The sequence below is a fragment of the Vanacampus margaritifer genome, chromosome 18 (assembly GCF_051991255.1).
Source record: "Vanacampus margaritifer isolate UIUO_Vmar chromosome 18, RoL_Vmar_1.0, whole genome shotgun sequence".
Classification (NCBI taxonomy): domain Eukaryota; kingdom Metazoa; phylum Chordata; class Actinopteri; order Syngnathiformes; family Syngnathidae; genus Vanacampus; species Vanacampus margaritifer.
The window spans coordinates 8,134,791-8,148,715 of record NC_135449.1 but is presented as its reverse complement, the minus strand read 5'-3'; the positions used below and the strand labels follow the sequence as shown (position 1 = coordinate 8,148,715).

Here is a 13,925-nt window from a genome sequence, read left to right as displayed (position 1 = left end):
CCCCCCCCACACACACTAACCCACCCCTCCTCCTGCTCTCAATCACGCCGTGAAAAAGCCATCGGAATTAAGAGTTTAGCACCGTGCCAAATAGCCGCAGATTAACGGCTCCAAAAATAGGTGAAATGGGCGATTGTGTGCAAGACAGCGAGCCGTGAATTAATAGGGAAGAGCGTAGCGCTTAAAAAGTGGTTAAAGAAGCCGGCGGGCCCCTTGACGTGTTCACGGAATTTCACTTCTTTTAGGTGTGAAGCACGCGGTGGCACTAGTTTAAAATTAGGAGCCAAAATTAGCCTCGGAGTCACCTGATCCCAGTCAAGGGTCAAAGGTTGGATCCGTTTTTTTTTCTCCGCAGGTCCGCTTGGGTTTCACAACTGCGCGGCCATCCGGTAAAATGTAGGTCAGCCATCTTTGAACTCTAAAGCCGACCGAACACTACCTTTGTTTCACAGCACAGGTTATTCAATTAATTGTTGTCATGGTGATTCATGCATGTGGAATTCCCTGCCGATGATGAAAGCTCACAGCTTTTACAACTGCCATCCGTCAAGCATACCCGAGTTCTTCATCCACAACATACGTAGGTTGTCTATTGATTTTCGTGAATCCTGTCATGATGGCCGCATACCAGAGGGTGTCAATTGGATGAGAATATTTTCAAGTCCTCCGTGCTCGGGCTGTAATAAACAGCGGGTCTGAGCTTCTGTGCCAAAGGCCACAAGCTGCTTGTGTCTAGGCAGAACCAGTGAGCTTCAAGTATCTGAATGATATCACACTGCCCCCATGTGGTGGGGATGAAAACATCATCAAGGCCCAAATGGATTGGCATTGAGGTACAATTAAGACTCATGTGATATGAAATGAAGTATGCACGTTATTATATGAGGAAAAAAATGATTGTTGACAGAGAGCTGGTTTGAATGCCGGCGCGGACGTAGGTGACACAGGAAGGAAGAGAGTGACGGCTGAGGTGAGTCATGTCTATTTTTATTTCACCGCATTGTGGACAGGAAGCAAAGAAAGACACGTTGTCGGCCTCTTGTTTCACACAGGTGTAATTAGCGCTTTTTTTCTGTGATATTATGGAAAAACACGACAGAAAACAGAGGTGGGAAGAAGTCACATACTGTATGTGGAAGTTGTAAGTCAGTATCAAGTCTTAACCTTCAAGTTTTAAGCGAGTCACGTTCAAGCAAGTCGAGTCACATCAGGTTACGCAAGTCATAGGTCACGTTATGCAATGTGGCTCATTCATGACATCAATTCGCACCTTAACTACTTTGCACTTGGTATTTGGATTTGCATTAGTTAGCATCACATATTTTTAATGGTCCCAAATCGGTCTCTGTATAGTTGAAGCTTAGTCCAAGTTGGACTTGTTATTGGTTAAACCAGAGGTCCCCAACCCTGGTCCTCAGGGACCGGTATCCAGCCTGTTTTCCATGCCTCCCACAGCCAACACAGGTGATTCATATCATCAGCTAATCAGCAATCTCTGGAGAAGGCTGATAACGATCTCCACCTGTGTTGGCTGTGGGAGGCATGGAAAACAGGCTGGATACCGGTCCCTGAGGACCAGGGTTGGGGACCTCTGGGTTAAACTACTCCACATCATAGCATACAGATGGGTTGGCAGCTTTGCACACGCCACTAAAAATGACTTTTCATTCAAAAACAAAACAACCGTCACGCTACGCTGTCTTGAAAATTCCGATTTTTAAATGTCAACAGGCAAGCTTTGTCAAGTCATGTCGTTTAAATTGACATCACGTTCAGTCATTTTCATACGTTTTAGCCAAGCAAGTCCCAATGTCCAAAGTCATGTGACTCAATTCCCTCCACCTCTGACAAGAAACCAAAGCCTGCACATCTATATTTTATAATATTATAAAGAAAAGACAGAAAACATTATGTGTTTATATAATTACAAGCAAAGTGCAAATGTTTGGACTACTTGGTGCTTCTACTTTGAATTCTCCTACAACATGAAGTTTATCCGACTTCATTGGATCTTCTCGTATGTCATCCACCTTCCGATCGAAAAACAAACTTTTCCCACATCCTCCACACTTTATTCAACATCATTCCACTTTCTTTCTAGTCTTTTAATCTCTCTCTGCTACATTTGGTAAACCACTGTGTTGCCTTTAAATTTTAACAAACTGTGTCACGATGGCTAACTCAAAGCAGAACCCCCGCCGACCCCAAAAAAAAAAGAAAGTGGTTGCCAATCCAAACTGCTCTTGACATAAAAACATGTGTCCATAGACGTAAATAACAATGTTGCCTAACTTAAAACATATGGACTTGCTTTTCAAATATGGTTTATATTCAGTCCAGACTATCCTGTGCTAGCTCAGTGCGCGGTGGAGCCCGGGCGCCACACGCCAGGCTGAATGCCCAGGTTGGAGGTGCTGAATCTGGGTCTGGGAACCCTGCTATACTTGCTTCCAGTGGACGTTTGCCGGGCGGCCCCAGGGGGTCCGAGAGGGCTCAGATCCGGGGCGCTTTTAAACTGCCTGTCAACTTGTTGGGGCTGAGGATGGTAGAACGTGGGGGACGTGAAGGTGGGGAGCTGAGGGAGGGGAGCTGTGGGCGCGGGGGGTGGTGGAGGGGACAGGGGCCCTGGGGACCACTGAGATTGGTATGGGGTGGGAGGAGTTTGAGGGTGATAGGCGGTTTGGGGCGGTGGGGTGGCAAGGTCGGAACGCCACAGTGGTTCTCCGAGAGTCGTGGCAGATCGAGGTACGATCACTTTCAGGGCGGGGCTGGTGGCCTTCGGAGGGGGTGTGGAAAAGCGTTTGACCTCGTACACCCGTGCTGTCTTCTGAGGACCACCTTGCTGTTGATGACTGGCGGAGGCGTCCTGGGGACCCCCGTAGGTGAACAAAGACGAGTTGAGCTGGTAGGGTTGGTGGTTCATGACATCCACCTGCTTTTTGGCGGATTTCTTCCCTTTGGAGCCAGCCAGTCCTGACTTTGCCACTTCTGCCTTCTTTTGGGCTTTGGGAGGGCACGAAGGTGATAGAAGAGGATTGTAGCTAATTGGAGGAGGGGCACGGATGTTGGAAGAGTACTTCCAGGTGGCCGGGAGGGACGGTGTGGGTGAAGGCTCCCTGGTTTGGGAAGGAGAGAACGGTCCCGGGGCAGTAGAGGGACTCCGCTCGACAACGTAGCGATCCATCCGGTTCTGTCGGCGGGCAAACAGCTGACCCCCTTTCCCTCCCAGCTGAGGTGCTTGAGGAGTGTGCGGTTTCGGAGCCACGGGCGGCGGCCTGGAACCCCGCTGAGCCTGCATGAAGTTGCAAGCTTCGGCCCCCAGCCGCATCCAGTCCTCCTCAGGCCCAGACTCGTGGCCGGCCTCGCCACCTGTTGCAGCACCTGGGCCTACTGTTCTCACAAAGCGGTCATCCATGTTTTGCACCATGGACATCAAGGCAGGGTTGGGCGACACTTCTTTGCTCCGGATGGCGCTGAACATCGGCTTTTTGTTGCTGCGGCCACAGGCGTCATGCAGGATGCCGGTGCGAGCAGCAGGCACCGAGATGCGCTGCTCGCGAGTAGCCGGTGAATCGGAGGCTGAGGTTTGAGGGGTCGATGGAGTCGTCATGGCAGTGGGGGCGCAGGTTGGGGAAAGCTGAGCGGGAGGTACCATGGGGACTTGGGCCTGGGAGGCGGGAGACATTCCAGGGTAGGGAGGTGGATGAAAGGAAGGAGGGGAGAAGGGTTGAGCAAGATGGGCTGGAGAATCTTGAGGAGTGACGAGGCCGGAGGGGCACAAAGACGAGGTGGGGGGCGAGCTGGTCGAGGGAACAACGCCGTTGATGCGAGGCGGGATATAGAGTGAGGCGCTTGACACCGCTCTCCTCCCATCCGCTGCCGGATAGTGAGTGGGCGCGATTGTCACCATGGAGACGGCCGCTGCCGGTTTGGGTTGGGGAGGGCGGAACATCACAGAGGTCACCGACGAGCGGGGCGCCGCGGGGCCGGGAGTGAAGGGACGAGCCGTGCGATTGAGAGCGGCGGGACTTAAATTGTGATCAGGGTTTGGACTGGTACTGAGATTGACATGTGGGCCGTTTTGATTCAGCGAGGGTGTCAAAGGGGGTGGGCTTAATGTAACACTGGCCCGGCTTATGGCGACTGGACCCCCATTGACGAGAGGCACATCTGGAGCTGAAGACATCGCAGCTTCCGGTTGATTCGTGCTCTCCAACCCGAACATTTCCAAGCTTGGAATTTGATTGACAGGCGCCACAAAGCTCACGTTATCAAATCCCGGGCTGTGATTGGCAGCTGTTGTTGTGGCAGGCGGGCAAGCGGCGCTCCTCCTATCCAGCAGGTCTAAGTAACCGCTATCCCACGTGGGGTCGAACGAGGCCGAGAAACCCTCCTCGTCCACTTCGGAGCTCTGAATTGAGCTCCCGCCTTCCTCCTCCGTCTCCCCCTCAGTACTTTTGCCCCCTTGGTCGTCCTCAGCCTTGCCGAAGCAGGTCAGCGTGTACTTCTTGGCTCTCTGCCGCCGCTTCTTGAACATAAGCACCCCCTTTGAGTTTGGGTTGGGAGCATCAGTCAGCAGCGAGGCAATGGAGCGGCATTTGGTGCGAGCTTCTTTTACCTGCTTCTCCACCAAACTCTCCCCACGCTGCAGCTCTGTGTAAGAACAAAACAAAAATGAGATCAAGACGGGCGGAAAGCAGTTATGAAAGTAATGAAGCACTAATCGATATTTCAGGTATCTGCAACTTGAGTATTTACTCCCTATATTTGAGCACATATAGGATTACTTTCTTGTTTTTATTTTGTCAAAATAGTGTTGTTACTTTTTTCAACCTCCTGCATAATGTATAAAAAAAAAGTAAATTGGTGTGTTATAAATTGGAAAAATTAACAGCAATGACATGGAGGAATGTGAACCAGGGAGTATAGTTTCTGGCATTCAGAACTTCTCTGTCTAATCTGAGAAAAAACTTAAGATGAAAGAGAGGTGTATTTTTCAGTTGCTTTCATTAGCTAATATCGCTTCTTTTTTTTTTTGTTAGTTCACTTTAGCAAAAGCGATGAAAATAGCTACCAGTTAGCTAGCTCTTAAAAATAATGGAATCTTGTATTTTTCAGCTGCTTTCATTAGCTAATTTATTTTTTTTACCCAGTACAGTATACATTAGGCTAGCAAGGCGGTGGAAACCGCTAGCAGCTAGCTATCTAGCTCTTTCAAAAACGGTATCTTGTATTTTTCAGTTGCTTTCATTAGCTAATGTAGCATTTTTTGTTACTCAGTTCACATTAGCAAAGCGATGGAAACAGCTAGCAGCTAGCTAACGCTTTAAAAAAAAAATTGTAGAAGTATATTTTCATCCGTCTTTCCTTTACTCAAGTACATAAATAAGTTGCATCAGTACTTTACTTTAAACTGAGTGTTTTTTGTTTTGTTTTGTGTTTTGTACTTCTACTTAAATCCAGAGTGTGTGTACTTTTTCCATCCGTGGCAAAACGGGGTCGGCCCCAACCAGGCTGGCTCGTTCTGTACCGGTGACAGTGAAGATTAGCGGTGACAGACAACCGTATGTGTAATGGATTTACAAAAAAAGAATTCCTGCAGCTCTCCAACGATGAGCCGCACAGTCCAGGATGGTTAGATCACACGGTCCATTCTATACACAGATGCTGTTTGGTAGCATGTGTACAGTATGTACTCCTGTTAAATCTGACACTATTTAAAACTATGACTAGCATTTGCTTGTCTCACATGGATTACAAGCAAAACATAATAAAATAAATAAGTAAAACACAGAACTAAACTTAATATTGTTGTGTGTGTGTGTGTATATATATACTGTACACATGGCCACTTATTTCATCAATATGACACTTTTGGTCTATTTTAGGTATTGCTTAAGATATATCCCGAAAGCTCTAAATATGAACAATCAAATGAGTGGTAACCACTAAATGAAATTTAAAATAAAACATTAATCTTAATTTTTGATTAATAGTCAAACCAAATGCTGCATTCACCACAATAAGAACATATGTTAAACTTTTGATTGTAACAATTCTTTAGATTTCTTCCAATAAGGGATTTTTGTCTTACCTGTGCGTTGGCTTGTGTGTCCACCTGCTGAATGAGATGTCGGGTCCCTCATCTTTCAAGGCTAATTTTATGCGTGTGTGTATGTTTAACCTCCCCCAGGCCCTCCTACAGCGCTCATACACACACACAACACACACACACCCTCGCACCGTGCTACTCCGAGGCACTTAGTGGCTGCTCCCTCTCTTTCGGCGTTAAAGACCTTTTGTTGTCTCCGTCCCGCCACCCCAAAGTGACGCCTGATGTCAAGCCACTATTCCTGTCTGCCTGACCCGCATTCAACACCTGTCACCCACACCCATACACACATAGAACCATGCAGGAGACCCCCTCACCAGGAAATATTTGGAGAGTGATGTCATCGTCGGGCATGTGTGCGAATGGGAATATCATACAGTATGCTAGGAGATGTGTGCCAAAATGAGATATTTGCATGACTAACCAAAATCTGTGAGCCGTATTTTGGATTTTAAAAGGCCCCGTTATATTTAAGAGGGAAAAAAATCTAAAAAAAAAAATTAAAAAAGAAGTTACACTTGTGTGATTTTTTTAAAATGGGAGTGATTTTTTTTATTTATTATTATTAGATTTTTTTTAGATTTAGTTTTTGGAGTTATTGCGGTTCCTGGGAAACCAACGTAACAGGTTAACGTGGTAAACATCCAGTTATAGTTTATAGAGGATATGCTTGCTCATAGCTTTGCTGACTCCCACTGCTTAAGCACAGCAACACTCTGCAGTATGGCTATCTGAATGTGTAACACGAGACATTGCATGTCCCTGAACGCCTCGCGTGATATATTACCCTTACCTACGTCATATATTCAACGTTTTATTACACATGAAGTCACATCTATCAACTATCACAACATTACTGCCTAGATGTGAGCTTTAGCACACGTATATTGTACACCTAAACATACCAAATGTATACAGAATTTATTATTTACAGTGTGCTGTGCATTCATGTGACCTGTTTGTTTGATTCTATAAAAATAGTTATGTAAAGAAGGCTTTGCATACTACTACGAAATCATTCAGGCCTGGAATAGAGCTTGATGTAATGCTGAAACTATAGGGAATGGCCACTGGAAGGCAGTGAGGGACATCACATGTTGTGTGCTTCACAATAGTTTAACCTCTTTAAATAAATAAATTCCGATTCAGATGCACAAAATGTTATTCGGTTTTTAACCCTCTTGTACTATTTGTTTCAATGTTTAGATCTGTTTTTTTTGTGAGCCTCTGCATGTATAAAACACCAAGTTTAATTAGTCAATATTATATATATATATATATATATATATATATAATTATTATTATTATTATTTATTTTGATTTTTTTATATCCTATAAAACAAAATATATGAGTTTTATATAAAATTGTATACTTCTTAAGTCAAACACTCTATATTGTGTAATTCATATTTATTTTATGCAAACAAATATTTTAAAAATGTATAAATAAAAAAAACTTTTTTTAAAGACTACTAAAACTAAAAATCCAAATTTTGAAAAAGAGCAAAAAGATTTTGATTTTTTGATTTTTTTTTTTTTTTTTTTTGAGCAAAATGATTTTTAAAAATGTTTTTTTTTTTTAGCAAAATGATTTTTAAAAATGATTTTTTTTTAGCAAAATGATTTTTAAAAATGACTTTTTTTTTAAGTCAACAATTTAGGTTATTTGTTTTTGATCTGAAAAAGTTAGCTCAAAATAAAAAAGTTACAAAAATGCTCCAAAAAATCAATAGCATTTTATACTTTTTAAATCAAAGCCCCCCCAAAAATGTATTTTAAAAACCTTTGTAAATTATGTAATTTACTTCTTTTATCCGAATATAGTGACCAAGACTATAAAAAAGAAAATAGTGATATCAATTTTTTTTAAAAAAGACAAAAACAAAAATTGCATTTTTTTCTGTTCATATTAAGAACAAAATAAAACAAAATGAGTCTATGACCTCATACCTCAAAATTTGTGTGGTTTGCATTCTTGTTATCTGATAAGGTTTCTTCAGATAAAAAGAAAAACTCAACATTTTGAACTTCTTAACTCAACATCCAAAATAGATTTTCAAAAGAAGGAAAAAAAACACTCAAATTGTGGGATTTTTTTTTTCTTATATCCCCAAAAAATCTTGAGGGGGGGAAAAAGAGACATGACCAAGACTAATAATAATAATAATAATAATAATAATAATAATAATAATAATAATAATAAACCCTGACTACAAACCCCAACCCGGGCATACACTCTAAATTAACACCTAAACCCTCGCTTGAAACCCTATTTCAAAACTCTACTTGGAATTTATGGGATTCATCACTGTTTAATTCTAATATAGTTGGATGGATGAACAAGTAAAAAAAAAAAGTTGAAGCAAAATTAAAACAGATTTGGCAAATGTACTCACTGGCTTGCCGTGCTTTTTCCATGTAGGTGGCAGTGAGCTCCTCGCTCATGGGGCCCTGCTGCGGTCCTACCATGGGCACCAGCTGACTCCCGGACCCCAGCATCAGGGCCTCCTTGGCCCGCTTGGGAGACACCAACGGCGGGCAGGAAGTGAGCCCCACGCAGGCCCCCGCCTCCTGGAAGCCGCTGTCTCCTTCGCCCTCGGCCTCCACGAGGGCCCGCTCCGGTGTCGGGGTGAGTGAATGCGGGGTGACGCTGCTGGTCGGGGTGGTCCATCCCAACTGGGGAGGCTGGTAGATGAAGTCCTTGTGCGGAACCCCGGGCCACTGGCCCTGCATTGGTCCTCCCGCTACGTCGTTAGCACTCTCGTAGCTTCAAGATAAACGAAGGAAAATCACAAATTAAAATGAATGGAATTTTTTTGGAATCAAAAACATTTATTAAGAGTAGATTCTTAAGGCTCTATTTTCATAGACAGGTGATGTCAGGTCTAAATTGTGGCACACGATGATTTTGGTGGATTTGATCTAGGCGCAGGCAGACAGATTGACCAATTGAAAAAATTCTGGTGAACTTTCACCGGTCCTTTTGACCTTAATGTTACCAGAAAACTGTATTCTGTGCTGTTTTGGACTTTGTAGCTGTCTGACTCCTTTTTCCTTACCCACTCATCTCAGACGTCTCCTCCTCCTCCCCGTGGTTGTCATAGCGAGCAGGTGAGCGGGCGTGAGGAGGCGTGCGGCGCTGGCGGCGGTGCGCCTGCGAGCGCGTGTCGGCATCGCTGTCCGTCTCACCGTAGTAGGCCTCGCTGTCCGGCGGTGAGGTGACACCGCCGGGTTCGACGGAGGAGCTCACCGAGAAAAGCGGAGGCAAGCAGCGAGCCGGGTACGGCGGGGTCCGTTTGACCCTCAGTTGCAGCGTGGCATTCTGGGTATCGATGAGGATCATGGCCTGGGCGTGGCTGAGATCAGCGCAGGTGTGGTCGCCGATGGCAACCAGCTCGTCGTGTTCCTTCAGCCCTGCCCTGCATGCTTTGCTGCGACGGCGTACCTGCACATAGGAAATTTTTTTAGCAGGGGTGTCAGGCGATTACATTTTTTTTATCGTAATTAACTCATTCACTCCCAGCCATTTTCACTAAAGCAATCACCTTCGCTCCCGGCTGTTTTACTGACTGATTTTGCAAGGCCCACAGAATATTGTGTTCTATTGCTATAAAAACATAAGAAAAGAAAGATTTGAGTCTCTTCTTTCATCAGGACAAAAAAGGATATTTCTATCTGTTTCCATTTTGCAGCAATTAGCATTAGAATATAGCTAGGTTTCATCATGATTCACAAATTTGTATAGAACTGTGGGTAAATGAGCTTTTTTCAACATGGCCCTGGTTGATCTCTTTTGCTCTGCTGCCATCTGCTGGCCGTTTTTGTTGGAATTTAGATGTTTCTGGGGTTGGTGAAAGACTCTGGTTGGTAACCCGGTGGGTAGTAGTAGGTGATGTCTGGTCGGTGCTGGATTTCACTTTCCTTTCTTTTCTTTGATCCTTCCTCGGGTCTCCTGACAACCTCACGACTCTAGCTGGACTCTGAAGTATTAAGTTTTGGTGAATGGTATGGGATTTTTTAATAGGTTTTAGGTGAATTAATGAGTACACACTCACACGCACGCTCACACTCACGCACATACAATATAAAAATTTTAAATAAAAAGGAGAGAGCAATGATGATGACATGTCGAATCGGTAAAATTACCGAATTAACAATACTGAGGTCTCTCTCAAAAAAAGGAACTTTAAATTAACTCAAAATTAACGCACTAGTTAACGCACTAATTTTGACACCCCTAGTTTTCAGAAATTATGTTCTCAAACAAATTCCCTTGAGTTAATTTTGAAGTGTTTTTTCATGTCAATTTGACCCACTGCATCATGGGAGAGTTAATATGCGACCCATCCTGTCATTCACACTGTTAAAAAAAAAAATAATTGACAATGCATCTGAATAACTCAGTGAGTGTGTGTATATCTAGCCACTATCTGTCCACACACACTTACACACATCTTATCCAATAGGTGACTTGAGGAGAATGTTCCCCAGTATTTTGCCTTTATCAGCAGCACTGATATGTGCAAGGACAAACCCATCTCAAATTATTCCAATTTTACACACACACACACACACAGTCTGACGATCGTTTGGGCACATAGCACATGAGAGCATAATGAAAGAGTGGCTTTGAACAGCTGCATCACCCGTCTGCACCAAAGCGGGGGGGGGGGGGGGGGCATGCCTGTCATTCACCATATGTCACCCACATACAGCCAACTCCAGGAAACACAAAATAACATGAGGAAAAAAGTCAAATACAGGAAAATGTATATGTGGTGTCAGTGTGTGTGTGTGTGTGATGCGTCTTTATCTTTGTGTGTGTGTGACTAGTACGCCTTTTTTTCCATGACTGGCTTCCAGCTCCTCTTAAAGGCGGCTATTCTTATCCTGCAACTCTGTGACCCACCATTCCCCGACCAGGCTTATCTGAGGTATGCCCAGGCACACACACACACACACATCAACAGCTGGAATACACACACTGATTTTTGGCGTCAGAGGGTAGGAGGCAAGGTCACGATCCAAATGTTCTTATTACGGAAAACACAAAAGCCCCTTCGGATGATTAAACCGCATTTTCAGACGTTCGTTATCGAAGGTCAAAGCCAGCCTCGGTTTGAAACTTGAGTGCATATCCGACACGTGTTCGCGCTGTTTTCTGACCCATAAACCCGTAAATGAATCGCGCGGGGACACAGCGGGCATCGTTTAATAGGATAGCGAGTTATTAATTATTTATTTCTCGGTGGCTTCTTTGAGAATTACTGGCTAATACATCGTCTCGTGGGTCCTTGTAGCATTAATAGTCTGTCTAAACCGGGCGGTGGATCGAGGACGGATGCTATTTTGACTCACTTCAAATGACAAATAAGAACCCTTGGATCTTGAGAACACAACCAGAAGATTTTTTTTTTTAAAGGAAAAGAGCTTCTATACATTAAAATTAGGGGTGTGCCAAAAAAACGATTCTCATAAGAATCGTGATTCTCATTTAGAAGGATTCCGAATCGATTTTAAATGTCCCCAAATCGCCCTCCAAATATTTGAATTATTTTATACTGTCTTGCCTTTCTTTGTCTGTGTGTGCCTTTATTTGGAGCGCTGTTCATGTTGTACCCGATTTGGCCACATAGGGGCAGTGTGGTTCCACGCGGTCTACTACACTGTTAAGTTGAAGCCACATTAGAGAGTAGAAGGAAAACGTCACTTTCAAGTTATTCCAATAAAAGTTGTTTTTTTTTTGCAGTGTGGAGCCGTTCTTTTGAGAGATAAAAGTGCGGCGAGTAGCGCGCTAATTAGCATTAGCGAGTCAGACCGGAGTAGATCATTACAATTCTTTGCACATCTATAGATTGAAGCAAAAATCATTGTCAATCAAATCATTTTGAATCAAAATTCGTTCCTAATCGAAAATCGATTCTGAATCGAATCGCAGGCCCAAAAAATCAGAATCGAATCGTGAGACATTCAAAGATTCACACCCCTAATTAAAATGCTATGCTATATTCTTTTTACCGTTTTGCTGTGAAAAGCACATTAAAACAAGAAAGCAACTGGGGAGGAAAAAATAATCAATGGTAAGTTGAGGTCACCTGATTTACCAGTTTTTCAAGATTTTAACCATCAACAAATTTATTTTTGCTTTGACTTGCAAGCAAAAATGTATTTTAAAAATGTTTCTTAAACGAGGCTTCAGACTTTTTATTGTCACTCCCAGTTTAGGTTTATTGACAAACTAAACATAGGAAAACAAAGAGAACTGGACATTTTGGATTTAAAACACCCGCTTAACTTTGCCTTAGGAGAGTCCGCTTAGCTTAATGCTAATGAACAATGTAAAATGCCACAAACGGCATCGGTGTTGCTTGAAGTAACAAATATTTGAACACAGACAGTGGAGCAACAATATAGATATAACAATACTCACAGGAATATATTATTTATCCTCCGCGAAGAACAACTCATATTACTGCGAACCTTCAACCATCCCCAGGTATATTTTTCTTATTTATGTATTTGTGTGTGTGTGGGGAAAATGGAACGGATTAGTGGCCTTTCCATTTCTTTTAATCGGGAATGACAATTTGAGTGTTTTGAGTTACAAATGTGGTCAAGCAACAAATTAAACTTGTATCTCAAAGCATACATTCATTTTGCATCGCTTGTATCCAGTAAATTACTTAGTTTTATGACCCATTAACAGGATACAGTATCGGTACACAATAAACTAATCAACAGCATGTTAACTTATTTTATTTTTGTATGATTTCATCCACTAGTATGTTTTGTGACACTTAAACACGAAATAATATAGTTCAGGACAACCGATACACTAAACGAGACACTGAATACATTTACTGTGGAACTTTCAAAATCCATTCTGTGAAGTTCCCCATTGAAAATGATTGAAAAGCCAAATTATCCATGTCATAAAACCTCTAATAACTCCTACAAATTCCCTTTTATCGATTCTGTAACAGCACAATAGAAATGAGTTCGGCCATTATTCTATGATAGGCTAACAATATTACAAACTCAAGTGCGACCATCACAATGCAATGAATGACCACCATCTTAAGTAGCACATCTAAAATGGACGCTGGTGCCATACCTTTGCCACCTGTAGCGGCTTCTGCTGCTCTCTTCCTCCCTGGAGCCTGAACCCCCACGGAGAGCCCCCAGAAAGGGAGACCACGATCTCCTCCGCCACCATCCCTTCTCCAGGTCTGCTTCAATGTATGTACGTGTATGTGTGTGTGAGGGTCTTCGCTTGCTCACACGGCCCAAGTGAAGAAGGATAAACGTTGGGGGCCGGCTGCCTGGCATCTGCTTCCACGGGAATGCTTTGTAGGAGGGCAGGCACTTGCGTGTGTGCGTGCGTGTGTGTGTGCCTTCATCATACCCTTCTATTCAACACATGCCGTGTGTGAATGCTTGCTCATACACAATCCAGAAATAACCTTCCCCGCTAACACACACGCGCTTGTCTTTGTATCATCGTGGGACCATCTCATTGACATGATGCATTTCCTAGCACCTTCCCCCTAACCCCAACCATCAAAAATGATTGCCTACCCCCATTCCATACCCTAAGCTCAACCCAATTCAAACCTAAACTCTAAAACCAAGTCTTGACCCTCAAAAAGAGGTCTGAACTTGTGGAGGCCACCAAAATGTCCTCACAATGGTAGTTAAACGTGGAAATACACGTGTGTATGGACCCCACAATGTAGCAAAGACAAAGGCACACACACATATACATACCCACACACGCTCGGGGTTGGGGGCTCAGCAAGAGTGGATGGGTGGG

The 13,925-nt window shown here is 43.6% G+C and overlaps 1 protein-coding gene across 1 annotated transcript; it reads right to left on the bottom strand.

Moving 5' to 3' along the window:
• Positions 1-1,590: 1,590 nt before the first annotated feature.
• LOC144038085 (synaptopodin 2-like protein) lies at positions 1,591-13,501 on the bottom strand. Its single transcript, XM_077550218.1, has 4 exons — positions 13,227-13,501; positions 9,172-9,557; positions 8,509-8,879; positions 1,591-4,653 (listed from the first exon to the last, which is right to left on the bottom strand). The coding sequence occupies exons 1-4, from the start codon at positions 13,326-13,328 to the stop codon at positions 2,357-2,359; spliced, it is 3,156 nt and encodes a 1,051-aa protein (XP_077406344.1). The 5' UTR covers positions 13,329-13,501; the 3' UTR covers positions 1,591-2,356.
• Positions 13,502-13,925: the final 424 nt, after the last annotated feature.